The 15,833-nt window shown below is 38.3% G+C and overlaps 1 protein-coding gene across 10 annotated transcripts in view; it reads left to right on the top strand.

Moving 5' to 3' along the window:
- Positions 1-15,833, top strand: part of FRYL (FRY like transcription coactivator) — a 261,657-nt gene that overhangs the window by 118,812 nt on the left and 127,012 nt on the right. For all 10 annotated transcript variants that reach the window (XM_032334261.1, XM_032334264.1, XM_032334263.1 and 7 more), the window contains 3 exons: positions 10,360-10,413; positions 13,514-13,653; positions 14,582-14,678. In XM_032334261.1, coding sequence (XP_032190152.1) covers positions 10,360-10,413; positions 13,514-13,653; positions 14,582-14,678 — 291 coding nt within the window. The remainder of the gene's footprint in view (positions 1-10,359; positions 10,414-13,513; positions 13,654-14,581; positions 14,679-15,833) is intronic.

Below are 15,833 nucleotides of genomic sequence, written 5' to 3'. Positions count from 1 at the left end.
AGGGTGATACAACTTTAGGAAATACCTTTAGGAATTTAAAGGGGTTGAATCTGTGACGTATCAAGACCACAGGGTCAGTTAAAATTAGGATGGTCACAGTGAAGGTGGAGGTGGGGTATGTCACCGCTGGAGTTTACTTACTCCTTACGCAACTGGGTTAAGGATAGGTTTTCACCAGCGATCTGAGACCCCAGGGGTTTGCTCCTTGCCTGAAGCTCAAAGCCACGGAATGGCAGAATGAGAAGTTAGGCGCAGTAATGGCTTCAGAGCCTGTATACTTACTCACTTTGCTGTACTTCCTGCCTAGGAAGGAAGTGGGGAAAGGAACAGAAGAGAGAACAGGGATAATCTAAGAAGGGTGGGAAGGTGAAGGAGGTAATATTCTGCTTTCTTAAGTCCTACTTCACTGAGAAAAGTAACATGGCTAAGATTGCAAAGGGATGTGAATGGGTCTGCGCATGCCTGCGAGCGAGTTTCTTGCTGTCTTTAAGTAGAGAAGAAACTACTGTGAAGAAAGCAACTCCGCAAAAAGTGTTTGGGGTCCGGTAAATAATAATATATAAGAGAGCATTAGCCACAATGTATGTTTTAAAACGGCAGCTCCTGTATTCCATTTAAATCATTCCACAGTTGCTTTCTGTGTTGCACATTAATGATTTTGTTTTGATCGGTGCGTATACATTTACAGCAGGTATATAAAGTTCCCCCTTAGAAACAGGGTTTATAAGGACTCGTAGATACGAATTAATGGTTATGAGGTTTGATTATTGATGTGCTTAATCTATAAAGTGTTATTTTCTTCATCGGTGGTCTGTGAATTACTCTGTAGTATGCTACAGTAGCTTGTTTAACCGACATATAGTAAGAAAGGGAATCACTTTAAAAAAAAAGAAACATTAAAAAAGTTTTTGGAATATAGTCACTTGTTGATAATACTGTATTATAAACTTGAAATTTGCTGAGAGTAGACCTTAAATGTTCTCACCCCCCCAAAAAGGTAAATGTGTAAAGTGATTGACATGTTAATTAACTCAATGTATACATATACCAAATCATCACATTGTACACTTCAAACACATTATAGTTACATTTGTCAGTTCTATCTCAGTAAACCTGAAAAAAAGAAAAATGTTTATGAAAAATTTCAAGTTATATATAAAAGTATAGATTATAGTGTGATGAACCCTCTAAAACCCATTGCCTGGCTTCAACAGCTTTCTTTCTTTCCTTGTTTTTTAGGGTTTTTTTTGTTTTTTAAGATTTTATTTATTTATTTATTTTAGAGTTTATTTATTTATTTGGCAGAGAGTCAGGCAGAGAGTGAGAGGGAAGCAGGCTCTCCGCTGAGCAGAGAGCCCGATGCGGGGCTCGATCCCAGGACCCTGAGATCATGACCTGAGCTGGAGGCAGATGCTTAACCCACTGAGCCACCCAGGTGCCCCCTACTTACTTATTTTTTAAATATTTTATTTCTTTATATAAATAAAGGAGAGAGCGAGCGAGCACAAGCGGTGGGAGGGACAGAGGGAGAGGGAGAAGCAGACCCCTGCTGAGCAGGGAGCACCTTAAGGGGCTCAATTCCAGGACCTCAAGATCATGGCCTGAGCTGAAGGAAGATGCTTAACTGATTGAGCCATCCAGGTGCCCCTAAGGGTTTTGTTTTTTAAGTCATCATTTTTCCCAACATGGGGCTCAAACTCACAACCCTGATATCAAGAGTTATACCTTCCACCGACTGAGCCAGCCGGGCGCCCCTGGCTTCAGCAACTTTCAACTTGCACAGCACTTTTAAAAAACACTTCACCTATTTTATAAAATACTTATTTATTTATTTATTATTTTATAACATATTTAATGAATAGCAACATGTGGTATGGTCCTGTCAGCTCTCAAATATTATATATTAAAGGAAGTTTAATTTTGACATATAAAGTTCTGGAGAGTAAAAGTGTTACAAGAAAATATGGGTGAAATTACCTAATTTGAGTTTATAAAATGGTGATTTTATATCTTCCTCCTTTCTTTTTCTTCCAATGCCGTGGTCACTATCCTAGCTCAGGGTCAGCTTTGCTCGTAGTAGGTCATTGCAATAACCAGAAAGTAAGTGGTTTGTCACCTTTCCATTTGTCTTGCTCTCACCAGACTTTGCTTCATCTAAAACAAATATTATTACCTTTTTCCTTTAAAAATCTTGCTGACTTTTTGTTGCTGTGGAATGAATTCAAGTTCTTGGTGGGTCGTTCTGGCCTCTTCACAGTCTTATTGCAATTTGTATAATGTCTCATGACTCTCTTACCCTCATGTCTCCTATGACACTTAACGTGTCCTCTATATATTCTTTTGTCCTGGTGTGTTCTTCCTTTTCTCTTGATCCAAAATACTCTTAACTCTTCTCTATTTTAAGCCTCTACTCATCCTTCCAGACTTCCCACATGTTCCCTCTCTCGTAGTGATTCTCTTCAACCTGTATGAATCTTTGTTTTATCATCAAAATTTTTCATACTCCTAGATTCTGACATTGTCCTGTTAATTGCTTACGTGTTTATCTCCTCTGATGTGAGCTGCTTGATACCAGGACCCAGGTCTCCTTTGCCTTTTTATAGTCCTGCCTGTGGTGGTAGATGCCTAGTAGAAAGTGAGGGGTAAAGAGTTGTATTTTAACTTGACTTTAGCCTTACAGAACATCACTGTGTCATGTAGCCTTTGTTCTCTAAAGTAATATAATATTCTCATTCTAGCCATAGCTTTTAATAGTTCTTTTATAACAGTCTGATGCTGACTGTATTTTATTCTGTAATTTAGTAGCTAATTAAAGAGACATCTGCTATGTAGTCAGAGATTATAAAATTTGGTGAACAGTGGTGAGGTTTCCATCAGAAAATTGATGTTTTTACCCCATCATTGTACTTAGAAGAAGCACTCCCTGCTTACTCTTCCTGACATACCAGAAAACCCCCAGTGTAATGGACTGTAGCAACCAAGGACAAAGTCTGTTAAGCATCCAACTCATGGTTTCGGCTCAGGTCATGATCTCAGGGTCCTGGGAACGAGCCCCACACTGGGCTCTGGGCACAGGGTGGAGTCTGCTTTGTCCCTCTCCTTCTGCTCCTCCCCTGCCTACCCCCCCCCCCCAGAATAAATTAAAAAAAATTTTTTTCCACAAATTTTAATCTAATCTTTAAAAAAGATTAGACAATGATACATTTAATCTAATACTGTGACAGTGTTGATATTACAGCTTCAAATTTGTTTATTGTGATTTCCTTTATTGTGAAATTTATTCAGTATTTTTATTTTAGTAAAAACAACCATCTAAGATGAGTCTCTCGAGTTCTTGAATGAAACTCTTGCAGGCTCACTTCAAAGAAACTAGCATCCATGCATTGTTACATAAAAGGATACTAACATGTCTCATCATTAGTCGGACAGTAAGTTACATAAAAACGTAGAAGCACAGATGTGAAGGGATTTTGCTAAAAGAGTTAATCTACCACTAAAATGAGAGAACTGGCCTTATCATTCTCATATTGGAAGCCATAATAAAATTAGTGGAGCTTGATTTTTAGCCACAACTTCATTTTCATTTTAGGGGGAAGATTGGGGAAGGAAGGCCATCACTGATTGAAACTGCAGCTTGCAAACCACAATCCAGTACCTTAGGTCTCTTCCCCTCTGAAAGGAGGTGGATCAATCCTTGGTTAGTGAGCCAGGCACGCTCTAGCTTATCTGTTAATCTTTTAGATTGCCAGTGACTAGAAAAGAAGATAAGAAAAAAGGCTTTAACCAATCACCTGCTCATTTAGACTTCATTTGGTTTAGGCCCAGCATTTTTACAGCTCTGAAATAGCCAGTATTTTTTCTTTTTTGAGAATATTAAGTACATATATGTAATTAAAAAAATTTTTTTTCTCCTCATATAATCTGTTTCTTCTAAAAGTTTTGCCTTTTCCTTACATGGATGCCTGTCGTAATTTGTTCTATTTTACCACCACGGCATGAAACAGACCGGAAACCTGGGTGGGTAGGCCTTTTTGACTGCGGTCTTCAGTGTGTAGTCATCTGAATGAATCATCAATGTCAGGTCTATTTCTGGGGTCTGTCAGGGTCCCTAGGGAAGGTTCTTCCAGTACCCCAGATGGGAGGCTTTAGCTGATGACCTAGGGGTCTTGAGGCTGAAGATAACTGGGTTTGTTGGTATTTGGCCCCTAGATGTTTACTTGAGCTCCCTGTCTTCAGTGTGTTATCTCGTCTTCCACTATAGCGTCCACCAGTCAGCATTTCTGTTTCGCCCTGTCCTGAGAAGGACAACTGTTCCGTGGGGAAGGTGGAAGACAGAGCTGGTGAAGGGAAGGAAAGAGAGGGTCTCGGTTTTCCTTAATCCTTCAACCAGCCCTCTTGTCTTTGACTCCACCTTTACCTACACTTTCAGAGCACTGAAGTTCTCCAAATCCACAGGAATTGCAAAGCATTGACGGGATTATCTTTCCTCCACCCTGTGTGGCAAGCTCACCCACTTTCCACCTGTTGAGACTCAAATGTCATCTCCTCTATGGTCCTTCTGTCTAAAATCTCACCCCGCATTCCAGCCTCCTGTCCTGAAGTCTGTCTAAGAGAATAGACATTTTAGTTGGTTCTCTCATTAGACTTTTAGCTTCATGAAGACAGGGATTGTTTTCCATTTTGCTCGTGGTGGTGTCTCTACAGCCTAGAACTGTGCCTGGCATACGGTACACTCAGTAAATAATTCAGGTGAATGAGTGAGTGACTGTGGAGAATAGACGCCCAGCTTTCCCCCTTGCCTACTTAGGACTCACTCTTGTTGGCTGAAATGTCTTGGTTGGGCTTTACTGTCTCTCGCATTCTCTCTACCCTTTGGTTTTAATTTTTAAGTCTTCTAAAAATTCTTTTACTGTTGTCTTGGTCAGGTTTTAGGAGAGAGTGGAGGCTCTGTGTGTGTTAAGCCTGCTCTCTTTAATTGCAAATTATTGAGGTATTTCCACATCATTGTTAACTCTACCAGAATCCTTTCAGTAAATGCTCCTGCTTTCCCTGCAGGCCACATGCTGCTCTTGGTGCATATGTGCTACTTAAGGAATCAAATTAGAACATAAAGATTGGGAACCTTGGGGCGCCTGGGTGGCTCAGTGGGTTAAGCCTCTGCCTTCGGCTCAGGTCATGATCCCAGGGTGCTGGGATCGAGCCCCGCATCGGGCTCTCTGCTCAGCAGGGAGCCTGCTTCCTCCTCTCCTCTGCCTGCCTCTCTGCCTACTTGTGATCTCTGTCTATCAAATAAATAAATAAAATCTTTAAAAAAAAAAAAAGATTGGGAACCTTAGAATATTCGATCTTTAGATTTTTTTTTCTTTTTTTTTTTTAAGATTTATTTATTGATTTACTTATTTGGGCGGGGGCATAAAGAGAGGGAGAGAGAATCCCAAGCAGACTCCCCGCTGAGTGTGGAGCCCACTGAAAGGCTCTATTGTGCAACCCCGAGGTGCATGACTGGGCTGAACTCAAGAGTTGGAGGCGCAACCGACTGAACTACCCAGGCGCCCCCAATGTTAGTTTTTTATATTATTATGAAATAATGACATTATAAAAAGTGGAAATAGTTCTAAATTTCATATAACAAGAGTAAGGACTCTTACTTGCATTCTGTATCAAGATAAACACTGTCCACAGTTTGTAGTCCATCATTTTCCATGTCTGTTAGCCATCTCTGTAGCATCTGCCACCTTTTTAAAAAATTTTTTTTATTTTTAACCTTTTTTGCCACCTTTTTTTTAAAGCACAAATGGGAGGTTTTATATGTGTGTGTTTGTGTGTGTGTATTTCTGTACTTACATATTTTGAACAAAGTAAATTGGAGATTATTCTGCATTAGCCTGTATAAATTTGCCTTGTTTTTTTTAATAGTTCAATATTTTATTAATTTTTTTAGAAGATTTTATTTATTTATTTGACAGAGCGAGAGAGAGACCACAAGTAGGCAGAGAGGCAGGCAGAGAGAGAGGGAGAAGCAGGTTCCCTGCAGAGCAGAGAGCCCGATGCGGGGCTCGATACCAGGACCCTGAGATCATGACCTGAGCCAAAGGCAGAGGCTTAAGCCACTGAGCCACCCAGGCATCCCTGTTCAATATTATTTTGATAAAAGAATGTAATGTAATTTTTTTTTACTAGTCTCTATTGATAGTCAGTTTGGGAATTACCTTAATTTAGGGCTACTTTAAAAAAACATAGTAAAAACATGGTAAAAAACATGGTAAAAATATGGTAAACATTCTTGCACAAAAGGCTTTGCGTGAAGATAGAAAATAATTTCTATTCTTTTTTGTTGTCATAATGGGTTGCTTATGCTATAAACATTTTTCAAGGATGTATCTTTTTAAAATGTCTTATTGGAAGACACCCCAACTGCTTCCGCAGTGATGAGTGTGTCCTCAATCACCCTATGCTTAAATTGAGAGGTTAGTACAGAGTTCTTGGTTACTAATTTCTATTTAGTACAGTACACTTGTTCTATGTTTTTGTACTTACGGTAACTTAAGTGTTCTTTTGCATTCAAAAATCATTTCTGAGTTCTTCTTATGGGAAAAAGAAAGCTTGGTTTAGGGAAAGCTCAGGGAAGATGTCAAATCTTTGAGGAAGCATGAGCTTGTTGAGAAATAAAATATGTTAATATGAAACGACATTTTGTTTCTGAAAAGCTCTCCACTGTGCTTGGCCATTACTCTAGTGTATAAACATGTCATTTGAGTAATAAACCACTTAGGTCAGCAGTCCTCAAGATGTCACTGAAGACCTTTAGACAGAGTGTAAAAGGGGATTAAATGAGTGCAAAGAAGCCACTTACTGTCTCCCCCAACCTCTCCTCTTAAATAGTTCATATGAGGATAGTAGAGGCCCTTTAGCTCACTATTTTTCAAACTTCTGGATACTTTTAGAAATGGTGTTCTATGGAACTGCTGTAAGACTTTGTGTTTTACTGAAATTTTAGAGCTAATTGGTATCATCTATATGGTTGTGCAGAATCATCGTGTTGGATATAAATGATGTATAGATTGGTTTTTGAAATACAGAACTTGTTCTGCAAGATAATCACCCAAGTGCGCTTAGCCTGTGAAGGCCCAAGTACCAAGGACACGCCAAAAACCTATCCTTATTAAGAAGGTAAAGTGCTCCAGAATTCAAGCACTTTACTGATTTCATTTAAATTAGTTAGAAACAGGTTGTACTGATAGCCAGACTGGGAGTTTTTACAATTTCACTGGCAAATATACTTGCGGATGTGTTTCCATCAAGATTAGCTCCGAATGCCAGAAAGTGATAGGACTCTACCAGATAAAGAAACTTCAAAATATACATATTCTAAATTCTCATTTCTTTCAAAGAAGGATGATGTTTGTTTTTCTTTGATACATGTTTTATGTATTTAAAATTCAATAAAAAAGCCTAACATAGAGAAGTTTAGATATTCATCCTAAAAATCTCAACAAAACAGCCATCGTGTATTTGAATACAATCCTCGCTGTCTCCTGTATTCAGTAAGGAAGTCAGGTAAGGATATGTGAGGTTGCCAGCAAGGCAAGTAGGTAGGAAGATGCACAGAAGGGAGCACACTGTCTATGCTATCTTAATTTAAACTCATTATGTTATAGATTTTATTTGAATTAAACAGAACAAAAAGAAACAAACTAGAATGATTTAACTTCTGAATTTCAGGTAACATTTTCTTTTATAGAAAGAACAGTTCTTGAGAGATCTTTAAAGCTGGGGCACCTGGGTGGCTCAGTTGGTTAAGCGTGTGCCTTCGGCTCAGGTCATGATCCTGGGGTCCTGGGATCGAGTCCCGCATTCGGCTCCCTGTTCGGTGGGGAGCCTGCTTCTCCTTCTCCCTCTGCCACTGTCCCTGCTCATGCTCACTATCTCTCTGTAAAATAAATAAATAAAATCTTAAAAAAAAAATCTTTGAAGCTAAATGTAAAGAAATAAACAGATGTGTACATGGAGGTTTAGTGACAACTAGATTTGAAAATGAGGAAATTAAATCACTTCATAATTCATGATTTTGTTTAGTTACATTGTTTTTTTCTCATATTTTAAAACACGTCTGTTCTGTAACCATAACTTTCATGGCTCTACCCTCCATTGTTCTAAAATTAAATGAATTTGCTGGATTGCCACCAAGCATGGGAAACTCAAGAACAACCCTCAAGTTTAAGAATGAGAGGAAGTAATTTACGTTCTTTGTACAAAATACAGAAAATAAATGTAAACTAATTGTTCAACCACAAAACAACCTGTTATTCTGTTTTTATTACTAAGGCGTGCTAAATATGTTTCTAGAGCTTTAAATGTATTTATATGTGTAATACCATCATATATGCATTTTATCCTTTTATAAGAGAATTAAATCTGTTATTCTCTAATTTAATTAATACATTGAGAACGTTTTTCCAATCTACCAATTTAGTTCTACCTGTCACTACTCTAATGTGTAGCTATATCGAGATTTTTTGACTCAAATTCCCCATTGTTGTACTTTGATGTTGTTTCTTATTTTTGACTGCTTAGTTAATGTCCCTTTATGTGCTTTTTATAAATGTAGAACACATTCCCCCCCACTCACCCTGGGGCATATTCTGTCTTTGGATCAAAGAGGAAATTAAATCAGAAATGATGTTTTTATTAGGATTCTCCAGAGAAACAGAACCAACAGGGTGCACGCGCGCGCGCGCATGTGTGTGTGTGTGTGTGTGTGTGTGTGTGTGTGTGTGTATAAAAAGATATTTATTGGAAGGCATTGGCTCACATGATCCTAGAGGCTGAGAAGTCCCCAGGTCTGCAGTGGGCAGGTGGGGGACCCAGGAGAGCAGGTGGTGTGAGCTCCAGCCTGAAAGCTGGTCCAAGAAGAGCTCCTGTTTCAGTTCGATATGGGAAAAGTGGTAGGGCTGGGCTAGCCTGATGCTCCAGCTCAGTGTAGTCAGGCGAGGAGGAGTCCATCTTACTCCAGGAAGGGTCGCAATTTTGGCTCACCCCAGGCTTTCAGCCTGTTGGCTGAAGTCCACCCACATAAGGGAGTCTCAGTCTACTTGCTTGACTCAGTTCTCCAATTCAAATGTTAATCTCATCCCAAAACATCCTCACAGGCAAACCCAGAAAATGCTATCACAGGGTGCCCTGTAACATAAAATTAACCATCACAGTATCCAGTGTCCATCAAAATTTCTGTCTGTCTAGGATTTACTTTGTTCCCTCTTCCTCTCAATCCATCGCAACATAGTATCACAGCCCATTCCTTCATTCCTTTGTTTTCTACTGGGTGGAGGCCCCTTTATGTCCCAATGTCATCCATCCTTCCTTCCTTCCTTCCTTTCTTCCTTCCTTCCTTCCTTCCTTCCTTCCTTCCTTCCTTCCTTCCTTCCTTCTATGCATCCTCCATCCTTCGGGGGGGCGGGGAGAAAATCTTGACGTGAGGCTGGAGCTCATGACCCTGAGATCATGACCTGAGCCAAAATCAAGAGTGGGATGCGTAACTGACTGAGCCACCCAGGTGCCCTGCCGTGACACTCTGTCTGTACTAACTTTAGACACTGATCTGGACTGACCTCTTTTGAGTCATTTCTTCATACAAGCAAAGAAGAGTGCGCATGCGGATGAGAGGGTAGAGAGAGTTTACTATCAGTTACGTCCCCCAGGCCCACTGTTGAAGGGTAAAGGGTTTAAGCTTTCCACAATGAGTCCTCTGAGCCCTCTTTGGGTCACAGATGTTGCTTGCTCATAGTAGGAGCACAGTATGTGTTTTTTCAGCGAATAAATGAACAGAACAAATGGAAAGTTAAAAAAAAAAAATCCAGTACTGTTGTGTGCTGAAGGAAGACACAACACTAAATTGGAAGATTAAATTAATAGGAAGCAACCATACTGAAAGGTCACCTCATGAAAGTATCATGTTTCACTGTCAGTACTTCGCTCTTTATGTAGTTCTCTTTTCCCTTGGCTTCTGTGATACGCAATTTCAAATGGTACAAAATTCTGTATAGTAACAACTTTCCATCCCGAGTCCCCAACCCTCCCGTTATTCTAACTGTCCAATTTCTTTCCCCATGTGCAAACACATATTTCTTTCTTTTTTTTTTAAATGTAGTCTGTGTATTTAGTAGCGCGTGCGCGTGAGTGTGTGTGTGTGAGAGAGAGAGAGAGAGAGAGAGAGAAAGAGAGAGGGAGTCTTACCTTCGTTTAAAATAAATCTAATTACAGATGAAAACAAAAACAAAACCAACTCAGGAATCTGCTTTTCATATATAAGATTTCTAATATTTTGTATTCATACTTTTTTTTTTTTTTTTTAAACCATAGGAGAAGCCATTGTCTAGATCTCTTCAAAGAGGTGAAGATCTTCAGTTTGACCAGGTATGCCAATTTTGGAGGGATATTTTTTCTCCAAAGGAAAATGTTTATTCTAACAGTCTGGTCCAAATAAATCCAATATTAAGAAATTGCTTTATTTTGTATAGTGAACCTTTATATCATTACGCATTAGATTCAGTCTGAAATTGGTAGTTTGTTTTTTAACAAATGGAAGGAGTTATGAACTATGACCTTTATAGCTCATGGAATGATCTGTGAACTTGATTGGTTTCTGTCATTTATTTATTTACTATTTTAAGATTTTATTTATTTATTTGATACAGAGAGAGAGAGATAGAGAGGGAGTGTGTAAGCAGGGGGAGTAGGAGAGGGAGAGGGAGAAGGAAGCCCCCTACTGAACAGGCAGCCTGGTGTAGGATTTGATCCCAGAACCGTGGGATTATGACCTGAGCTGAAGGCAGATGCTTAATTGACTGAGCCACCCAGGCACCGCAGTTTCTGTCATTTAGCATCTGAAAACTTTTTAGTTTTCATTGGTAATCTCTTTACTGTGTCCTTTGAAATCTTCTTAAAATGTTTCCAGTTACATACCTCAATCTTGTGTACCAATTCATAAAATTTTTACATAATAATATTTTACCTTTTTTTTTTAAGAGAGGGAGAGAAAAGGGTGGGTAAGGGGCAGAGGGAGAGAGAGAGAATCTTAAGCAGGCTCCATGCCCAGTGTGGAGCCCGATATGGAGCTCTGTGTCACAGCCCTGAGATCATGACCTGAGCCAAAATCAAGAGTCAGACACTTAACCTACTGAGCCACCCAGGCACCCCATAATATTTTACCTTTTAATGTTTTGGTTTTGTCTCTTTGGGGCTATCAGAACCTTAAAATAGAACATTAATATTTAAAATTGAATGCAGTATTCCTAGGATGTTAATTCTTTCCTCTTGCTGAGATTAAATGTTTGATCAAGTGTTATTTTTGTCATAATTATGTTCATTCAGGAATTATTTTATTATATATTGTTTGCAAAAACCAATAGCCCAGATTAGCTGTTTGTTTCTAGTATTCCTGTACTACTTTTCTCATAATTATGTATCTAGGAAACAGAAATTTATGTTCATGTTCATCTCATCGACTAGATAAAGATGACTGGCTACAATGACCTGGTAGAGACTTAACAGCATATTGTGTTTCTGGACTCTAGCCCGGTTCTGAACAGAGTTACCAAGAGCAGGGCTCTAGCACCTGTATTTTACAATAGATCCCTGGGGGATTCTGAAGGATATGCCACTTAGTGAGTAGCCATTGACCTAAGAAGAAATCATAGAGAGGAAGCCTAGTTTCTGTTAAAGTAACATTATGATCACTTTATGTCATGCTCACCAAATCTCAGTGTTACTACAAAAGGTTCTAATTATTACAATAATTAATTTTATTTATCTGTTACTAATATACTATTTTAAAGATATTTAGATTATTTAGATCTTAAATTCACTAATGAATAAATGTATAGTCAGAATTTGAAATTCTATTAAAGTATTTTAAGGACTATTTCCATTTTTTAATGTAAACTATTAATAAAACTTTAAATGGTTATGCCCCATAGTTCAGTTTTGTTCCCCCCCAACAATAAAAAGCCAAGTGTGGGAGAAACTGTTTTAATATATACTTAAAATAGTAGATGGTATTTTATTGTTCCTTCTTTAGATATTAAAAGGATTTGCTTTGAGTTATCTTTATTGTTTATAAAATACAAATACGAAAAATTAGTTAAATAAAATTAGAATCTTGTTTTTACTTTAATTTTCTATATTAGAAACCATTACCTGTCAAATTATGGTTAATTATAAATAAAAGTATGACTAGAGGAAGGCAGAGATAATGAAAAAGAGAAGAAGAGCTTATACAATCAAATAAACTGTTTTATTCTTTTCTATTTCCTTGGATGAAGTACATTTTGAAGTTAGATGAATTAGGAAAATTAAAGGTTTAATTCCTGGAGGTACCTATCTATCTTCTTTAACTGACACTTTCTGTAATCCTGGAACTGAACAAGACTTAAATATTCCTGCAACCCATCATTTTTTAGTTAAGAAAAACAAAATAAAGAATGTTTGACTGTATACTTTGAAGTATTAATTTTACGGGCAATGAGTTGCATCAGATATGGAAATTCCTATGCAGAGCGATTTTTTGCTTGAGATCCTTCAGATGAAAAGTGACCTTAAGGACTGCTTGCTAATGATAGCTGGTGTGCTTCTTACTGCCACTGCAGGGACGCTGGGTTCATTCGTAAAATGAATCTGGCATTCACCTAGAATTCGGATGGTTTCCGGGATGCCTCAAATTGAACACCATTTGTTCATCCCAACTACGTTTATCTTTATGCTGTCCTCTTACATATCCTAAGCTTTAAAAGTTTGTTACAGCACGTTTCCAATACGTTCATGTGTGGGTGTCACAAATTAATAATGCAGTTATAATTCTCCATTCTGCGGTAGAGTGACACAAAGTTTACTCTCCTACACTTCTCACATAACACAGTCTTCTCCGTTCCTCATCTCTTCATTCATTCTAGCGGCACTATTTCCAGCCTTCTGTTCGCATGAGCGTGGAGGAGGAACTGGCCGGGGGAAGGAGGCGGGTGTGGTTTACTCATGTTACACACACTACTTCCCTCACAGGTATCCTTCTGTATATCCAGAGATGTTACTAAGGGTCATGTTTTTACACACGTGAGTAGTATATAGAGGCAGGAAAAAGGTGGACAGCTTAGCCCACTTTGTTACTTGGATAAACCCCTAATTCTTATTTTAAAACACATTTATTGGGGCGCCTGGGTGGCTCGGTGGGTTAAAGCCTCTGCCTTCTGCTCAGGTCATGATCTCAGAATCCTGGGATCGAGCCCCGCATCGGGCTCTCTGCTCAGCAAGGAGCCTTCTTCCCCCCGCCACCCTCTTTCTGCTGCCCTCTCTGCCTTACTTGTGATCTCTGTCTGTCAAACAAATAAACAAAATCTTTAAAAAATTTTTTAATTACTCTGTTCATCTTAGAAATATCGCTCATTTCCAAATGATGGCTAATAGAGTTAGGAGTATGACACCTTGATGTGTTTTAACTTCTGGTGACATCTTGTGTTTTCAGTTGATAAGCTCTATGAGCTCAGTAGCAGAGCACTGTCTCCCTTCCTTACTCCGCACCTTGTTTGACTGGTACAGACGCCAGAATGGAACTGAAGACGAATCCTATGAGTACAGGCCTCGATCCAGCACAAAGTCTAAGGGGTAAGGGGCTCATTTTCCACTCTTCTACCTAGAATTGAAACGCTTTCAATGAAGGGGGCGTTAGTGTTCTCAACCAAAGACTGATTGTTTGATTTCTGAACAAAAACACGGACTACTTTCGTTATGAACATGATAGTGAAAGCAAAGCATAGTCCATACTTAAGTGTAAATCAGGGGAAGGTACCAGTTAAGGTCGATGGAATTCCATGGTACCGATCACTGGGATAGTCAAATGAATTTCAGGAGCGCCATTTCAGTAGTTCAGTGAGGACCTTTAATGGTTCTAGAAGAAGTTAAAATATTCAGAAAAGGTCCAGTTCATATGGCTTGTGATGGGAAGCAATTGTTGTGATTCAGGAGGACTGCCACACCCTGTATTATGATACCGCGAGACTCCCTGTTGCTCAAGTCCCCAAATTTCTCTTCCCTCCTTCAAATTTGCCAGGGAGGTGTTGGCTTTGCATAAAACATCCATCTGGGTTCAAGAGATGATCCATAGTTTGGAATTGGGTTTTAGTTGATGCCACCTGTGATTTTTCACATTAGATGCGCAGAAAGTTTCCCAGCACTGTATTTTCATCAGAAAAGTTACTATTTTTGTTTCAGTTCTTAATTAAAAAAAAAAAATACTAATCAAATATGGAGTAATGTTAGATTTTCTAAATAAAATTTGAAGTATTTTCCTTAACTGATTCCTTTAGAATGGGTCTAATTTCTGACAGATACAGTAGCGACGTGTTTATCAATACTGTACAAAATACCCAACACGAGAAAGAAAACAAGCGCGTACAGATGTTGGGTGTTTTAAAAACTACTTGAACTGTCAGTTGCTGTTGGTCACCATACATACGAGGAGCTCAGTAAATAAGCAAACTGTTAACCAATAGCTATTTTAAAATGCGATCCTAATTTCTGGTTCTTGTTGCAGGGACGAACAGCAGCGTGAAAGAGACTATCTTCTTGAAAGGAGAGACTTAGCAGTAGATTTCATTTTTTGTTTAGTTTTAGTTGAAGTTCTAAAGCAGGTAAGAAGCTTTCTTTCTGCAGAGTTTGTGTTCCTTATTCTTATTTTGCCTTCACGTTTCCTTTACCTTATCTAGGGTGTTAGTCTAAAATTCTGGCCCATGTTAAGTAGATTTCTACAATATAATTACACATCTTTCCGTTGCCTGGGGCTTTCGTGGCCCATACCTATCACTTCCTATTCTTTTTACCTTTACAAAATGCCATTTAAGATAGAAGATCTTGTTAGCAAAATTGAGAGGAATAGAAATTGGGTTACATACAGGCTTTTAGCTGTGAATACAGTCTACCTGTCATCCATCAACTTCAGTCCAGTTTCAAAGAATTTCTCTTCCAAAGTGATCAAGCCTGTGTTCCAGTGTGTAATCATCGTACAGTTACAGTTAAGGGATAGGGACGTGTTGACCTGGGGAACACCGAATTGTCATGTGCAAGTGCTTTTTGGACAAGTGAAAACCCCTCAGGATAATAAATGTTCCATGTCTATTCAGTGTCTGTTAGGATGCTAATATTGTGTTCACGCTGTGCTTGTGAATGTGACATCTGATGTCCGGTATCCTGTGTATTTGTACTACTCAAAGTCAGTATAGGTATACCTTTAAATACATCTAAGTCCTTGTACTGATTTTGAAAGTGGGTTTTTTTTTTTTTTTGATCAGTTTTTGTTTTTTTATTTACTAAAATCAACTACTTTGTTCAAATGTGTGAAAGTATTTTTTGTTTGTTTGTAGTCTTTAAAAAGCTCTATATCACTCAAAGTCAAGCCATCTATTTCCAGCCATGTACCTTGTAATGTTTGGAAAGTTTAGGAAACCTAAAAGAAAAAAAAATCACATTTTGCATATGACCTATTTGGACAAGGATTTTGTTGTTGTTATACAAAATGAAATAGAATATATACTATGAAAGCAAACAGCAAATGTTAGACATAGAAGTTAATTGACAGCCAATTTTTTTGACGGAAGCAATATAAAATTATTTGAGTTATTTTTTTTTACACTTTGCCTTTGTTTTTATACTGTATGTGAAAAATCATTGAAATCTGAATAGCTGAAATTCACAAATAAAAATTTGAAATATGAAAAGCAGACAAGTACATTAATCAGGGGTGAAAACCATTTTAATTAATTTGTACCTTTCTTAAAGTTCTTTCTGTA

Source organism: Mustela erminea, chromosome 2 (genome assembly GCF_009829155.1).
Source record: "Mustela erminea isolate mMusErm1 chromosome 2, mMusErm1.Pri, whole genome shotgun sequence".
Classification (NCBI taxonomy): domain Eukaryota; kingdom Metazoa; phylum Chordata; class Mammalia; order Carnivora; family Mustelidae; genus Mustela; species Mustela erminea.
The sequence above is the reverse complement of the archived record's forward strand: the minus strand, read 5'-3'. Positions and strand labels throughout refer to the sequence as shown.